This window comes from Populus trichocarpa, chromosome 6 (assembly GCF_000002775.5).
Source record: "Populus trichocarpa isolate Nisqually-1 chromosome 6, P.trichocarpa_v4.1, whole genome shotgun sequence".
In the NCBI taxonomy this organism is placed as follows: domain Eukaryota; kingdom Viridiplantae; phylum Streptophyta; class Magnoliopsida; order Malpighiales; family Salicaceae; genus Populus; species Populus trichocarpa.
The window spans coordinates 1,793,441-1,809,117 of NC_037290.2; the positions used below are offsets into that span (position 1 = coordinate 1,793,441).

Sequence of the window (15,677 nt, forward strand, 5' to 3'; positions counted from 1 at the left end):
CCAAAAAACAATGGAGCAAAACTCTCAATAATAAAATGCTTAGCAATGAAACTATAAAATTATTTTTTAAAAAAAAAAGCAATGAAAAAAATCTAAGTCAACCTAAAATCAAAATAACCCCACCCAAAGAAAAGTGGAAAAAATGTGATGATCAATTAAAAAAAATATATTAAAAAATAAAATTAAAAATAAATTAATTTTATAAATAGACTTTAAAAAATCAAAATCAACTATTATTAGCCTTTAAAATCTGTAATTCTAATCATGAGGCTGAAACTAGCCCATAAAAAGAAAAAAAAACAATGAAGAATAATTTTTTTAAAATATGAAGGAATTATTGAGGAAAAATGAAATAAAAAAAAGCACATTAAAATATTTTTAACTTTATTTAATTTTCTTAACTTAAGCTGCCAGGATCTCCTTCTCATGATGGTATTAATAGCAGACACCTAGAAAGGGTCAGCATCATCAAGATCATATTGGATGTAATAAATGACCTCATTTGGATAAGTTCTATCCAGCATTCGTAGATAAGAAAACGACAGGCAAAATCTATTTCTCGGGAATATTTTTTAAAATTTATTTTTATTAAAATATTTAAAATAATAAAAATATTTTTTAATTTTTTTTAATAAAAAAACCATGCTGTAGGAGTAACAGTTGCCACCTCAAAGGTACACGCTACAAGTTTTGTCTTTCTGGAAATCTAACTCCATGATTGACAAGAATCAATATCAGCTATGGATAACAACACCCAGTTAATATTATTTTAGGGTTTGTAGGGATGATTTCATGGTTGCACTCAGAGCCCAACAATTGGCCTTTTCATTCACTGCCAGTAAAGAAAAACATTTCTAGGTATCTTCACTGTCAAGACTCAAGAAACTGTGTTTAAGCTTTTGTAACACTGTGTAAATCGTGTTTTATAAAAATTTAATTTTTTTTTATTAAAAATTAATTTTTTTATATATTTTAAATTGTTTTGATGTGCTAATCTTAAAAATAATATTTTAAAAAATAAAAAAATATCATTTGATGTATTTTTGGCATAAAAAACACTTTAAAAAACAACCGCAACTACACTCCCGAATATTTTAGCTTAAATATAAATAGGCGTAATTACTGTAGAGACAAAAAGAATATACTAAACTAAGCACAGTGGATAAATAATCTATTAATTCTTAGCATTCATGAGGATAAGAATTGCTTACACCGCTAGCATTGATAGTCGTTCCTAAGAAGTCCAAATTTTTTAAAGAAAGAAAGGGATAATGTCCCCATCGATGACCCAAAAACACACTCAGCAAGCACAAGTTTTTCGTTATTTTATTTGTGCTTTGGACACACCTTGCATGGATATTTGTAATTTAATCAATGTCTATATGGACAAGGGTTGAATTGGAGCAGCCCCATGGTCTTGTCTATTAGCATTCATGGAGTAGAGTTCAAAATTCACATGGATCGGTTAAGAGGATGATTCAAAGGAATTCACATGTATTAAAAAAAAAAGAATAAAAAAAGTAATAAGGCATTGTAAATTTGGCTAAATTTAAAGGGGAAATAAATAGTGGAATTTCCTTCATTAATAAAGTGATTCTAAATGTAGTATTTTTACTTCAAAACAGATGAGATAACTGTGATCTGTAGCTTGCACGCACTGTAAAGACAAGAAGTGAGTAATTTTATGTTCCTTGCAGTCCACACTGCCAAATGTCTGACGTGAAAGAAAGGCGCTAAGGCAAACAGAACAAGCGTCATATGCGTGCCCATCTCTTATTTATAAGCACAAACAAACAACTCCTTAGCTAATCTTAAAAATTATCACCAGTCAACACTTCCACTCATTTGCAGGTATCTTCAAAGAACCCAAAGCAGAATTTGTCTTTTTGACCCTTTGTTTCAGGTAAAGTTATCATCTTTAATCCTTATTTGTTCAGAATTCAATGCTTTCACTTGGTGGGTTGGTTCTACTGTTTGTGAATGTTATGTTCGTATTGAATCTTGATCATGTTTTGCTGTCAAGTTCAAAATTCATCGTGTTTTGGAGTAGAGGTCAAAACTTTGATCATCTTTGATCCTTATTTGTTCAGAATTCAATACTTTCACTTGGTGGGTTGGTTCTAATGTTTGTGCATGACATGTTTGTATTGAATTTTGAACATGTTTTGCTGTAAAGTTCAAAATTTTTATCATGTTTTGGAGTAAAGGTCAAAACTTTGATCATGGGAATTCAAGATAGTTGGAAATATAATGGCAGGAGTCTGAATTTTTAGAGCTTGACCTTAGTTTTTGCTGTTATCTTTTTTTGCGAGTCAGTCCAAATTATGATGACAGTGGTGAATCATGATGGGGTTACCTTCTTAAGGTAGAAGATGGTGTCAGGTGACATATTATCTGACAGGTTGACCTTGCTGCTTTCTTTATTTGATTCTTATCCATAGTTTTTTGCGCTAACAGAAGAGAATGAGAATGGATCAGTTTCTCTTAGATATTGTGACAGATTATGGAGCTGTTCCTTTTTGGGGTATGATTGATCATAAAATGTAATTGAATTTGTTATATATTGTTGTTATATTAGGGTGTGGCAATATTGGCCGTGGTGAGTGAAGGAGTGAGAAGATGGGTTATTGGAAGGCCTCCTGCAGTGTTCTTCTGGTCTGCTTCTTTGTTGGTCTTTGTTCCGTGTATCAATGCTCTGCTGCTGAAGTTGATGCATATCAGACAGCAAAATTGATCGTTAATGCCTCCAGTGGTCGGCCTATTCCTGAAACACTCTTTGGAATTTTCTTCGAGGTTAGTTTATTCGCTTTCAAGTTATGATTTGATTTGTGTCTAGTTAGTTTATGGTCTGTTTAAACTACAATGCATAAATAAGATGTTGAGTAAGGATAGCGAGCATTATCTGAAATGGTTTTTTCTGCAGGAGATAAACCATGCCGGAGCTGGTGGGATATGGGCAGAGCTTGTAAGCAATCGGGGTAATTTTCAAATATATTAATTTCTGCAAGTGAAAAGAAGAATGAAGAAAGTAAGGGAAGTTTCAAATAGTGCAATAGGCCGATTGCAGTCAAAACTAACTTCCAGTTCCAAGATTTCAGGATTTATAATTTTTTTTCCTAGTTATTCAGTGCTTAGTTCTTAATTTTATCAAACAGTGCCTTGATAAAAAGATCTCAACTTTTTTTGTGTGAGCTATGATTTTGGAGTTAATCGCTACTTTGATTATCAAACCATTCAAGCCTTTCTACATTTATCTGGGTATTTTGGATTTGGGATTCACATGTACCTCTTCGATTTGTTTCCTTTGTTTCCCAGGTTTTGAAGCTGGGGGCCAAAATACTCCCTCAAATATTGCTCCCTGGTCTATAATTGGTGATCAGTCATCTTTAACTGTATCTACTGATCGTTCTTCTTGCTTTGAGCGCAATAAGGTTGCACTCCGAATGCATGTGCTCTGTGACAGCGAGGGCAGTAATATTTGCCCAGCTGGCGGAGTTGGAATATATAATCCAGGGTTTTGGGGCATGGTGAGAACTAGTCGATACTAGATGTGATAATTTATTTTGCATGCATTTATGGAAGAAAAAAAAGCTGGAAATCAGACCCTTTTGTCTTTGACTTCTGTTTCCTTCAGAATATTGAACAAGGGAAGATCTACAAAGTAGTTCTTTATGTTCGTTCTCTTGGATCAATCAATGTATCTGTATCATTGACGAGCTCAGATGGGCTGCAGATATTGGCGACTGCTAACATTGTGTGAGCACCACTTGAATGTATTTTGCAATGAATGGTTTCTCTTTGACCAGGAGTTTGTGTTTTTCATGCTTTCCTTTTTTGCAGAGATTCTGATGTTTCAAACTGGACAAAGACCGAGGTTCTATTGGAAGCCAAAGGAACAAATCCTAATTCAAGGCTTCAGTTGACAACATCCAGGAAAGGTGTAATATGGTTTGATCAAGTGTCAGCTATGCCTTTGGAGACATACAAGGTATTCTTATTCATCAGCACTTCTCACCGAAAAGAATAAATCTTTCTCCATGCGGTTTGGGAAAGTTCAAGCTACTTAGCAATGTAGAAGATAATACATTTATAGAGGGCGAAAGTTGAAAATCATAATTTCAGGTTACAGGTAGACAGGATTTAAGATTTGGTTATTTATGGAGGTTGTGGAGATAAAAATCTGAATTTCTTGGTTTGCTAGAGTGTGAAATATTTTCTTACAGAGATTTTATGCCTGGTACATAGATTCCATTTGTGTCTAAAGTATCGGTACCACCTCTGTTTTGCCACAGGGGCATGGTTTCCAAAAGGAGCTCATTGAAATGCTTGAAGATATAAAACCCCAATTTATCAGATTTCCTGGTATGTATGTAGTATTTGTATGCCTGAATAGTTTCTTGCTGAGGAGATGGGAATTTATATAGTGGAATCTGGTTATCATATATTACACAGGGAAGTCCATGGCTCCACATCTTTATCCCTGGCTACAATTGTTTTACAATTCCAAATTCTTGCTCCATTTATTGAGGCTTTTGCTTAAAGGCTTTGTCTTCACAGCTCACTAGAGATTTTGTGAGTTGGACCAGGATTTTTTATGGTCTAATCCTTTTTTGTTTTCGATAAATGGATTTTGAGTCTTCAAGAGAAAAGCAAGCAGGAAATTTGATGGCCTAATCCTCTCTTTTTTTTCCCCTGGAGAGCCTTCCTTTTTCTTTCACTTTCCAAGGATTTCAACCCTAAACTGCAATCTCAAACTCCAAATCTGGAGCTGCGGGCCCCTTTCTGGTGCAAGTTTAGCTTGATCAAACACCACAATCTCTCAAACTCAATGCCTAATCTGTTTGACTAGCTTTATCTTTCCACTCTTCATGTTAAACTTACTTTTGGGGCCGGTTCGTTCTGTAGTTCAGATCTCACTGATGGGGTATATTTTCCGATCATTTTGCACTAGGTGGATGCTTCGTCGAAGGTGAATGGTTGAGAAATGCATTTCGCTGGAAGGAAAGCATTGGACCCTGGGAGGAGAGACCTGGGCATTTTGGTGATGTTTGGATGTATTGGACTGATGATGGACTTGGTTACTTTGAGTTTCTTCAAGTAGGTATCTTTATTTGTCATGCAGGTGCAGGATTATGTTAACTGTGGCCTGTGCAGTTCTTTGAAACTGGACTTGCTAACCCTGTTACATAAGAAGATATAATTTACGTTCACTCATTTCTGCAGCTATCTGAAGATCTTGGTGCACGGCCTATATGGGTGTTCAACAATGGTACTTTCATGTGCTGGCATTTCCCAGTTCATCCTGTCTGATTGATCTTTTTTTTTTTTTGTTTTTTACCCTTTCCTATTTTGCTTGGTTAACATGGCAGGAATCAGCCATCGGGATGAAGTTGATACCACCACTGTCTCACCTTTTGTACAAGTATGCAAATTCATTGCTTTCCTTTTTGCTAAAACCCTCCACGCACAAATAAACTGACTTATCCATTAGAACAACTGAAACAATCCCAGTCCTGCTTAGATTAAACCTGATAGTTTCATGATTATAAAAAGAAATAAGCTAGCAAATTTTCTTTTTGAGTCTCGACTAGTATGGAAGAAGGTTCAGGATTCACCAGTGTTGAAGCTACAGACTCACGCACGCACGTCTAATGGTGCTTTATCAGTTTCTAATATCATTTGTTTTGAAAGCCACAACCTGCTTGCAGGTACAAAGGGGGAAAAGTAGGGCAGACAAAACTACTTACAATTTTACTAACATTGATGTGAAAGACGAGAGCTTTTTTGTTGTATTGTTGGTTTCTTGAATATCATACACGCAGTGGAAATAATAAAACAAAATTATTCGGGAGTCTCTAGGATCCTGTTAGACAGATCTAGAGCTGTTTAGGAATTTATTGCCTGAAAATCTGATCTTCTTCGACTTTGAATTATTTTTTAAAGGCTGAGTTGTCGCAAACCACAGGTTGTTCAATTGTTCAGTCTTCAACGGTAATCCACACAAACCACCAGTGAAAAATCTTTTAAATTTCTATTTAGAATAGAGGGATTGCTATGCCTAAAGTGTTAACTCTCTATTCTATTACTTACGTAGTTTTTTTGTTTAACAAATAATCACTCCCAAATAAAAGGCATGACTTACTATTTATAGAAAAATTTGAAAAACCCTATAAATTGATAAAATATCAATTTGCCATCTGAATAATATCCATATATTAATTCAGGATAATTTTAGAAATTAACTCAATCAAGTCCTAGATTTTTCTAGGTCTAGAAATATAATCCTTATAGTAATTATATTCTAGTATTTAATTTCTAAAATATATTTTAATCAAGTCATACTTAATTAAATCATCTCAGTTTAATTTCTGACTAATAGTTCTTAATGTATGTGACCCATTAGGTTCCTAATGTGTTGATCCAAATATAAATTATAATTATAATTAAATAGAATTGAATAAATTAAACAACTTAATTTATTATCAATTTAACAATTGATTAATTTATATTTGAAGTTTAGGTGCATCTTTTAGCAACGTGTTATGATCTCTCAAATATTAGAAAAGTCATTAGTGGTTTGACTTAACCTTTTAGTGACTGGTTTTTCAGTGAAATTAATATCTTTTCATCAATAATATTCCGATTTAACATGCAACAGAATTAAATCATAACATTTTCTATATAAGATAACCTAGCGATTTCAAGTTTAAGGATCACTTACACAACCATCACGTGAGCTTTTCAATAGATATAGGTGATCTCTCCATATGGAATTCTTATACAGGTTAGTTCATTATACATGTCTTATGACAAGCACCTACATATTAGTTTTAGGTATCCTTTATACTTCAGTTTATGAGAACAATTGCTTTTTTTCATAAAGGAAAGAACATAATATATACCAGTCTTTTCGGCTCTAATAAATGTTCAATATTTAAGAGAGCATCGACCATGAATATTTTATGAATAATGCTTTGATGCAATAAAAATCCCATAATTATAATAACTTTATAATTTTATTTGCAAAGTATTTTTGTCCCATGAACTTTATCTTTATTCTAGATTTATAAATCAAATATTATATTCATTGATCTTATATTATATGAATATAAAGATAAATTAAGCTTTATTAATAATAAATAGGTATTTACATGAATATAATAATACCATAACCAACTAATTAGTTACATCACATATTAAACTAACATGTATATCATGTTATAACAATGTTCGTATCTATTCCAGGAAGCCCTTGATGGTCTTGAGTTTGCTAGAGGCGCTTCTGATTCTAAATGGGGTTCTGTAAGAGCAGCAATGGGGCATCCAGAGCCGTTTGACTTGAAATATGTTGCTGTTGGGAACGAGGACTGTTGGAAGAAGAATTACCGAGGTTTGTGCACACAAGAACATGCATGGATCACAAACTCCGATATGCCTATATGAATCTGTTTTTTACATTAGATGAAAGAATCAGGTTTGAGTCCATAACAAGCAACACGCCCTTCTAATTTGAACTAGTCACCCTCTAGGAGGAGATGATATGTTCTTGAGGTGATATGACATTTTTTTCATGCAGTATTACTCATTTTTGCATTTATCTTTCAAGAGTTCTTGTGCATCGAATGATCTATTATTTGATTTCAAAGTTGTGTTTCTATGATAAAGTCTCATGATCTCAATTCTGCAGTAAGTTATGGTTGAGAAAGATTCTCTTCACAAAAAGTGTCTTTTAAGTTCTGCTAATGTTACTCTTAACTCAAGATTCTGGAAGATAAACCAGTTTCAGAACTCAAATTTATGTGCTCTTTTTACCAGGAAATTATCTCAAGTTCTACGATGCTATAAAAAGTGCCTATCCCGACATCAAAATAATCTCAAACTGTGATGGGTCTTCTCATTCTTTGGATCATCCTGCTGATTACTATGATTTTCATGTAAACATCCTGTCACCACAGTTTTGTTTGTTATTCTGTTTTGCAGAATTGCATATGTGCATATTTTTATTCGTCAGGAAACACAATATTAACCCCTTTTTATTCCTTGAACTAGATTTATACATCTGCCAGCCACCTGTTTTCTATGACTCATCAATTTGATCACACATCCCGCTCTGGTCCAAAGGTGAGTAATATGCTTTTTGACAACCTACTGACAAAAATATGTGATTAGTAGCTATGAAATTTGCTATATTTCAGGCTTTTGTGAGTGAGTATGCTGTGACTGGAAAAGATGCTGGCACAGGAAGTCTTTTAGCAGCACTTGCTGAAGCTGGATTCCTCATTGGGCTGGAAAAGAACAGGTCTGAAATAGTTGTTCCAGCACTCTTAAGATATTATCAATGTGCAAGTCAGTGCTCGAGGTGCAAAGTTTTGATGCCTTCCCCCTTTCTGTTCCTGTTGGAGAGGGTGATGGAGAATTTAGAAAGAAAATATTTTAAATAGCTAGTTCAAAAGATTCTCAGATCACCATTCATGATGGTTTTGGTTCAAATTTTGATGCCATGGACGAAGTCCTTTTTTTTTTTTTGGTGTTTTTATACTTATCATGAAAATTCCAATTCTTGAGGCCTTTATTTCTCCATTGCAGTGATATTGTGGAGATGGCAAGCTACGCACCACTTTTCGTGAATGACAATGACAGGAGGTACCAGTCTCATGCTATTCCTTAAAATTAATTCAAGCATGCAGGCTAGGAATATCATTTTTCATCAGAGGGTACTCTGACACTGAAAGAAACTTTTCCATGAAGGTGGAATCCAGATGCAATTGTCTTCAACTCCTCAATGCACTATGGAACTCCAAGCTACTGGGTGCTGAAATTCTTCAGAGAGTCGAGTGGAGCAACTCTGCTTGATGCTAAACTACAAACAAATTCCTCTTCACTTGTTGCATCTGCAATTACCTGGACAAACTCAGTGGATGGTGAAACTTACCTGAAAATAAAGGTCTGGAAATTACTTGCTTGAACTTGAGTGCCTTGTATTACCAGCATAGCTTGCTGTCATGTCCTACCCACTAATTCCACTGATTCCACTGGTCGACAACAAACATGAACACTCTGTAAATTCTGAGTTTTAAGAGTTTCTGTTTGATTATTTTGCCAAGTTCTTACTTCCAGGCAAATGTATTTTCAGATTGTGAATTTTGGGAACAGGCACGTGAGTCTCAAAGTTTCAGTTGATGGATTGGGGCTCAACTCACAATTGTCTGGATCAACAAAAACTGTGCTCACTTCTTCGAATGTAATGGACGAGAATTCCTTCACGGATCCAAACAAGGTATCTGACATGTTTATCGTAAACTCACGAATTCTCATTCATCTAAGAACCGTTCAATGCCAGTTCATAACTTCATATAGCAAATCTTCTACATTTGTTTTTACACCTTGGTGAATGCCATCCTGCTTACCCGTTCCGGCATCTTCACGTTATGCAGGTGGTGCCAGACCTCAGTCTGCTTGAGAATGCTGACAAAGACATGAACATTATAATCGCTCCATATTCTTTGACTTCACTTGATTTATTAACAGAATCAAACAATATCAGGATGCCACAAACCGATTCTTCAGCTAGATCATCAATTTAGAAAATAATTAATACATGATGTGTAATCATACAATAATGTTATTAACTATAAAAAGAGATCAATGTTTTATAGTAGAGTGAGTTACTATGAATTGTGAATGCTTTCATTATAAATTGCATTGTTTAAATCACTATAGATTATGCGTGCTTTTACAATAATTTCTTATAATATTTTTTTACTGTAACGCGAAAGCATTATCGCCACACCCTTCAATCTATTAAATATTGTTCCTGACAATAAAATAAAAAATAAATTTCAATTCCGCTTTACTCCACTTGGTATACTTAGCTTCATTTTAATATCTGCGTATAAGCCACAAACTACAACTTTATAGCCACGAGAACATGTGTGGCACATGTATTGTTTCCTGGGAAATAGATATCAGTTTCTATAAAAGATGCAGTGTGTGATTCAAATCTGGCTCTTAGGCCAAATATAAAATGGCCATGGCTACTGTGGGTTAATTAGCCGGGTGTTAATTCATTAATTATGTTAAAGGATAATTTCAATTTAACTCCAGATTTGATGTGAATCCATTTTTTTATTCTTGAGATTTCGATGAAATCTCAATCAGGTATCAGTTTTCCTCTTCAGGTTTCCCAAAATTAGAGAAATTCTTTTTTTCAGTCCCCAAACTTTTGAAATCTGATTAAATAAAATATTTAAAAAATAATTTAATGAGATCAAATCTTATACTCTAAATAAAGGGTTCAAATGATATCATGTATATCATTTATATTTAAAAATATAAGATTATTTTTTTTTAATATGGTTTACATTGAAAACAAATAAAAAAACATAAAAGTAATTTGAAAATTAGAAAAATTATTAAATTAGAGAGATCACAAAATATTAAAACATTAAAACTAAGAAGCATAATGTCTTTAAAATTAAAAAAAACAACTTTTAGACTTTTATAGGTACCTAACAAATCAACAATAAATTTGATAAAATCAATTAATGTCAACACTCAGACATGATGCAGTGCTTGACTCATCAAAGAAAAAAATAAAATACTTTATTTATTTTTAATGAACTTCATAGTTTAAACTTTAACTTTGCATGTATTTTTTTTAGTTTTCTGTGTATTCTATTTTTTTATATGATATATATATGTAGCATCTTATAGAGTTTTTAATTGAATTTATAAGATTTTATCTAATTAAAATATTCACAAAAGATATTCCTAATCGATCAATTAGTTTCAAAGTTTTAGGAATCAAAATAAAAAGTTTTTTTAGTTGATATGAAATTGAAACCTCAAGGGGGCATTGAAACAATTAAAACCTCATAAGAATAAACTGGATTCACCTTCTTAAGAAGGAAAATTGAAATTAACCCTCATGTTAATTTTTTAGTTCATGATGAACTATGTACAATGGGTATAATTAACTAAATAGTAATCATAATTTTATTTACTATTTATGTCATAACACAATTTTTATCGCTTTTAAATATATATTTTTTAAAATTTAACCAAAGTATGTTGAGTTAATATCTCAAATAAATCTGAGAATTGTTTTGAAACCTTCCCTTTCCTTCTTGATTCCCCATCACACTATTGCAACTTCAATACTGTACACGTTTGTCACTTTAATGGTGTTGGTGTAACGCTTTTAATTTTATTTTGGTCGGTTAGCAGATAGTATGCATATGTATTTGCCTTATTTGTATTGTAATCTCTACTTTTATTATTGTATATTGTTTTATATATATAAATAAAAAAGAATTGGCTAACTAAAGGTTAAACCTCCTAATTATTCTCAACTCTAAAAGTAATAACTTTATCTTATCTATATAATCTATAAATATATCCACAAGTCGTATTAAGCATTATTTCTTCCTTCACATGAACATTTTTTTTTCTGTATTGCAAGTGTGTAACAATGTTGTGCAGCCACCATGTTCCACGTTTATTAACCATGACAATGTACTAGATGGTCAAAGAAGCAACAGCTGACAAAACTCAATCATTTCTGGTTATCTCCTCCGTGGTAATGGCAAATGATAGATTGGTGAAAGCATGGATGATTCTCAGTCGCATCCATCACGAATGAAATATCATATGGGGTATAATAAATCAGCACTGCCGCGACTGTCCTCAAACATCCAGCGTTAGGCACATATCCTGGTGCTTGTAAGCCCGTATAAATAGAAGCTGCTGCAAAAAGACTCCGTTTTTGTTCTGGCTTGGCTTTCACACACTGTTCTAGCAATGGGACATCTTTGTTAGCTTGCAAACAGAGGTTCTTAAGCCCAACAATGAACTTTGTTACTTGTTATGACTTATTGCTGAGCTGCCAACCTTGACCCAAGGCATAAACATTGGTTTCCTCTGTGAGCACGGTTCTTATATTCCCTGATTTTGCTATCAAGACCATGCTGGCATCTAAGCAATGTGTGAGTTCTTCTCAGGGTTTCTCGACGTACTGAAATAAATGGGTGTCGATGAAAAGATTTATCACACAAAATAATACAAAAGCTTTGAAAAATGTCAGCTATACTCGCACCTTGAGAGCAGGAAATGAGGTTTGGATAGAGCTGGAGAGTTTTTATAGCCTGGCTTTGAATATATATATATTTTTTCTGTCCTTGTTGCCTGTTTGATAGCCATCTCCTGGAAGGTGCTTTTGTGATTTCTTTTAGGGTAATGTCACTTGATTATCATCCAACATAAATAAAACAAAATACGAAAAGCCCTACCGAAAAGCTTAGATTGTGTGTGAGTTCTTAACATAGTATAAAGTCTTTATATCAAGCACTGAAGACTGTAATTGAAAGTATAAGAAAATGCCTCGAATAATTGACAGTATGATACTGGATTGATCGTATGCCAAATCATTGCATCTCTTATGATAGTGGCTGATGTTCCCTTCGCAACAACTTCCTTGCCGTGTGGAATCACTGTATTTTATGACACTGGTGTGGTTGTTGGGATTTAATGCTGGTATTTAAGGCTGCTTGCAGGCTCTGACTGGATCGATTAATTGTGAAATGGTCGCTCCTGAATGTGAACGGAAAGGCAACTCCCAAAATTTGGACCTCCAATAATTATCACGACACAACCTTATAATTGACATGTTGCCAAAATTAATTAAGGGTAACACCTTGAGGCAAATAAAGTTTCTAAAGTTAAGCAATTTTGGAAAGTTTCTAAAGAACATGTTGAACATGTCTGCTTCCCATTCACCAATTCATCTAAAGAAAGTTAAGACATGTAAGGCGGAGGTGGGGTTTAAGATTAGGAGGGTGCACGTGGGCTTCATAAAAGCTGCTTTTTGACCCATCAATGATCTTGTGTCCTCTCTTTCTCTCTTGAGGTGTCAAAGAAGGTGCCACCCCTCACTCTTTGTCCTCTCTTTCTCTTTTTTTACCAATCTCTTTCTCTCTTGAGGTGTCAAAGAAGGTGCCACCCCTCACTCTGTGTCCTCTCTTTCTCTTTTTTTACCAATCTCTTTTTCTCTTGAGGTGTCAAAGAAGGTGCCACCCCTCACTCTGTGTCCTCTCTTTCTCTTTTTTTACCAATCTCTTTCTCTCTTGGTTGACACAACACAGAGTGAGGGGTGGCACCTTCTCTGTTTAGAAAACATGTTCTTTAGAAACTTTCCAAAATTGCTGAACTTTTGAAACTTTATTTGAAACCTTCCCTTTCCTTGTTGATCCCCCATCACACTATTGCAGCTTCAATACTGCACACATATGTCACTTTATTAATGCTTCTCTTATATTATTGGTTGACATTCCTTTCGTGACAGTTGATGGTGTTGGTGTAACGCTTTTAATTTTATTTTGGTCGGTTAGCAGATAGTATGTATATGTATAAACTATTTTGCCTTCTTGTATTGTTGTTCTCTACACCTTGTTAGACTTATGTATTTTAATTATTCTAACAAAATCCCTTAGTAGAAATTGACGATATTGCCTATGAGTAATTCAACAATTTATCAGTTTATGATAGTATAAGAGATAAATTGTTCGAAAGCAACAACATATGAAGTATTATATTTACTGAATAAAAAGTCTCAATTCATCGCGCAGTTAAATAACACATAATTATGTGATTGTCTGAATTCTATATCTGTCAAATATCTTTTCCTCATAATATTTTTGGGTACGGGTCGTCCACGATGAAAAAATATTGACAAGTTCCCACTTGAAGGCATTTTCCCATCGTCATCATGCCATGAAACGTGTTGATTCTTTTTCTCATGTGAGACTCGAAATAGTATGAGATAAATTTTGCGATCTCTTCAATAATATAAGCTTTGCATATCAAAACCTCAACATGCACTTGTTTTTTTTATTTTTTTTAAGGCTGAACAAGTACTTGCATGAAATTAAATGAATGTTTTTAATTTTTTTAAAAAGACTAGAATTTTAATTACAATGCATGTGTAATCCCTAACCTCTCAAATGGATACATCTATCTTTATTGGACTAGGCCTCTAATTCTCGCCTCAAATGGTGGATGTATGGGTAGATGCTTTATTGAGTCGAATAACGATAAAAAGGGAATATCATCTCAATTTGCATATTGTCTGGACACTATTCGTTTCAAGCCTCTCTATGTATTTGTAATGTTTTGAATTAATAAGTAGGAAAATACAATAAAGCCCTTGGTGGCTTAAAGTGTGGGTATAAATGAATGAGGGATAGTGTGGTAATTAGATAAACATAATATATATAAATAGAAGAAAAAAAAAACAAAAGAGGGATCTGAATATTTTGAGTGAAAAACCGTGAGAGAGAAGGGAGAAGGGAGAAAGAAGAAGAAGAAGAGAAAAGAGGGAATTTAGAAAGGAAATAGAAAGGAGTTGGAGGAAATAAGTAAAAAGGTAAGATTTAGGTTGTTAAATGTATAAATTTGTATTATTGAGCTTTTAATTTTGGTTTTGATAAATGTTAGGGTTTTGAAAATTTGTGTTTTGGGTTTAATTGATGAATTAAATTGAATGTTATAAGGTTGATTGTTATGGGTAATTGATTAATGAGTTGATTATGGAAGATTGTGATGATTTTGAGTTATGAATTGTGTAAATGGTGAATGTTGAGTTAGAAATTTGGCAAGAACAGTAGGTTTCTGTTAAAAATTCTGGGTTGGAGGTTGAAGATGATGAAAATTCAATTTGGTCCCTCAATTTTGGAAAATTATAGTTTAGTCCCCAAACTTTGGAAAATTTGCAGATTGGTCCCTGGAGCATATTCCGAGATTCTGAACAGAATAACATATGAATTATGGACAGAATTACTGTATAGATAAGAGAATTTAACACTTTCAATTTAGTCCTTCAATTTGACAAAAATTACAATTTGACCCTAAAAATTTGGTAAAATTCCAGAATGGTCCTTGGAGTATAATGATATGATCTGGACAGAAATGAGGACTAATTATGGTCATAATTTCAGTATATTCATGGATTTATGATAAATTTCAGTTTGGTCCTCCAATTAGACAAAAGTTGCAATTTGACCCTTAAAAATAGGATAAATTACAGATTAGTCCCTAGCTGTAATACTAGCTTTTGCAGATTGGTTTGATGAATAATTAAGGGTCATTTAGTAAATTATTATCAATTTTATTAGTTGTTTTTATTATGGATTAGATTTCGGGAAAACCGTTAAATGTTGGGTTTTTAGGAAAAATAACTGGTTAGTTCAAAAACATATAGGGTTATGGAATATACCCTTAGATAAGTGTATTAAATAGGTGATATATTCCTTTGAGTTATTCTTGAATATGCCTTCTTTGTATTCAGATAATCCTGATATTCTACCGGCAGGACGTCAGTAGGATTTTCTTCAGTATTTGCTCTTGGCTTCTGTTTGCTTTTGAGTCAGGTGAGTGGATAACTTTCCATATGCATGAGAAATAGTATAAATATTTGATTTGTTAATATGAATTGAATCATGCTTCTTGATAATATATATGTTGATTATTATCCTTATTTTGATAAAGCATGATCAATTATTGAATCTGAATTCTTGATATGAACCAGTATATATTTTGAATTGAATTCTGAATTGATAGCTCCTCATTTGATTGATGTCATGAGTTGAGCCTTGAGATATGAATACGTCTGTTTGATTATGATT

General features: G+C 33.4%; 1 protein-coding gene across 2 annotated transcripts; it reads left to right on the forward strand.

The window, feature by feature from the left end:
* The first annotated feature begins 1,717 nt into the window (after window positions 1-1,717).
* LOC7479632 (alpha-L-arabinofuranosidase 1) lies at window positions 1,718-9,677 on the forward strand. Of its 2 annotated transcripts, XM_002307904.4 has the most exons (18): window positions 1,718-1,903; window positions 2,579-2,793; window positions 2,924-2,978; window positions 3,316-3,527; window positions 3,635-3,756; window positions 3,841-3,988; window positions 4,293-4,362; window positions 4,952-5,097; window positions 5,224-5,269; window positions 5,370-5,422; window positions 7,246-7,390; window positions 7,816-7,934; window positions 8,050-8,121; window positions 8,196-8,299; window positions 8,587-8,643; window positions 8,749-8,944; window positions 9,134-9,277; window positions 9,435-9,677. In XM_002307904.4, the coding sequence occupies exons 2-18, from the start codon at window positions 2,620-2,622 to the stop codon at window positions 9,582-9,584; spliced, it is 2,013 nt and encodes a 670-aa protein (XP_002307940.1). In that variant the 5' UTR covers window positions 1,718-1,903; window positions 2,579-2,619; the 3' UTR covers window positions 9,585-9,677. The 2 variants fall into 2 exon arrangements, with proteins under 2 accessions (XP_002307940.1, XP_024458226.1); XM_024602458.2 differs by lacking the exons at window positions 1,718-1,903; window positions 2,579-2,793; window positions 2,924-2,978 and adding an exon at window positions 3,004-3,187.
* Window positions 9,678-15,677: the final 6,000 nt, after the last annotated feature.

Excerpts from the sequence above, each read along its gene's own strand:
- LOC7479632 (XM_002307904.4), top strand. The coding sequence starts at position 2,620 with ATGGGTTATTGGAAGGCCTCCTGCAGTGTTCTTCTGGTCTGCTTCTTT. Across the intron at positions 2,794-2,923 it reads TCTTTGGAATTTTCTTCGAG|GAGATAAACCATGCCGGAGC; the intron begins GTTAGTTTATTC and ends TTTTTTCTGCAG. Across the intron at positions 3,989-4,292 it reads TGCCTTTGGAGACATACAAG|GGGCATGGTTTCCAAAAGGA; the intron begins GTATTCTTATTC and ends GTTTTGCCACAG.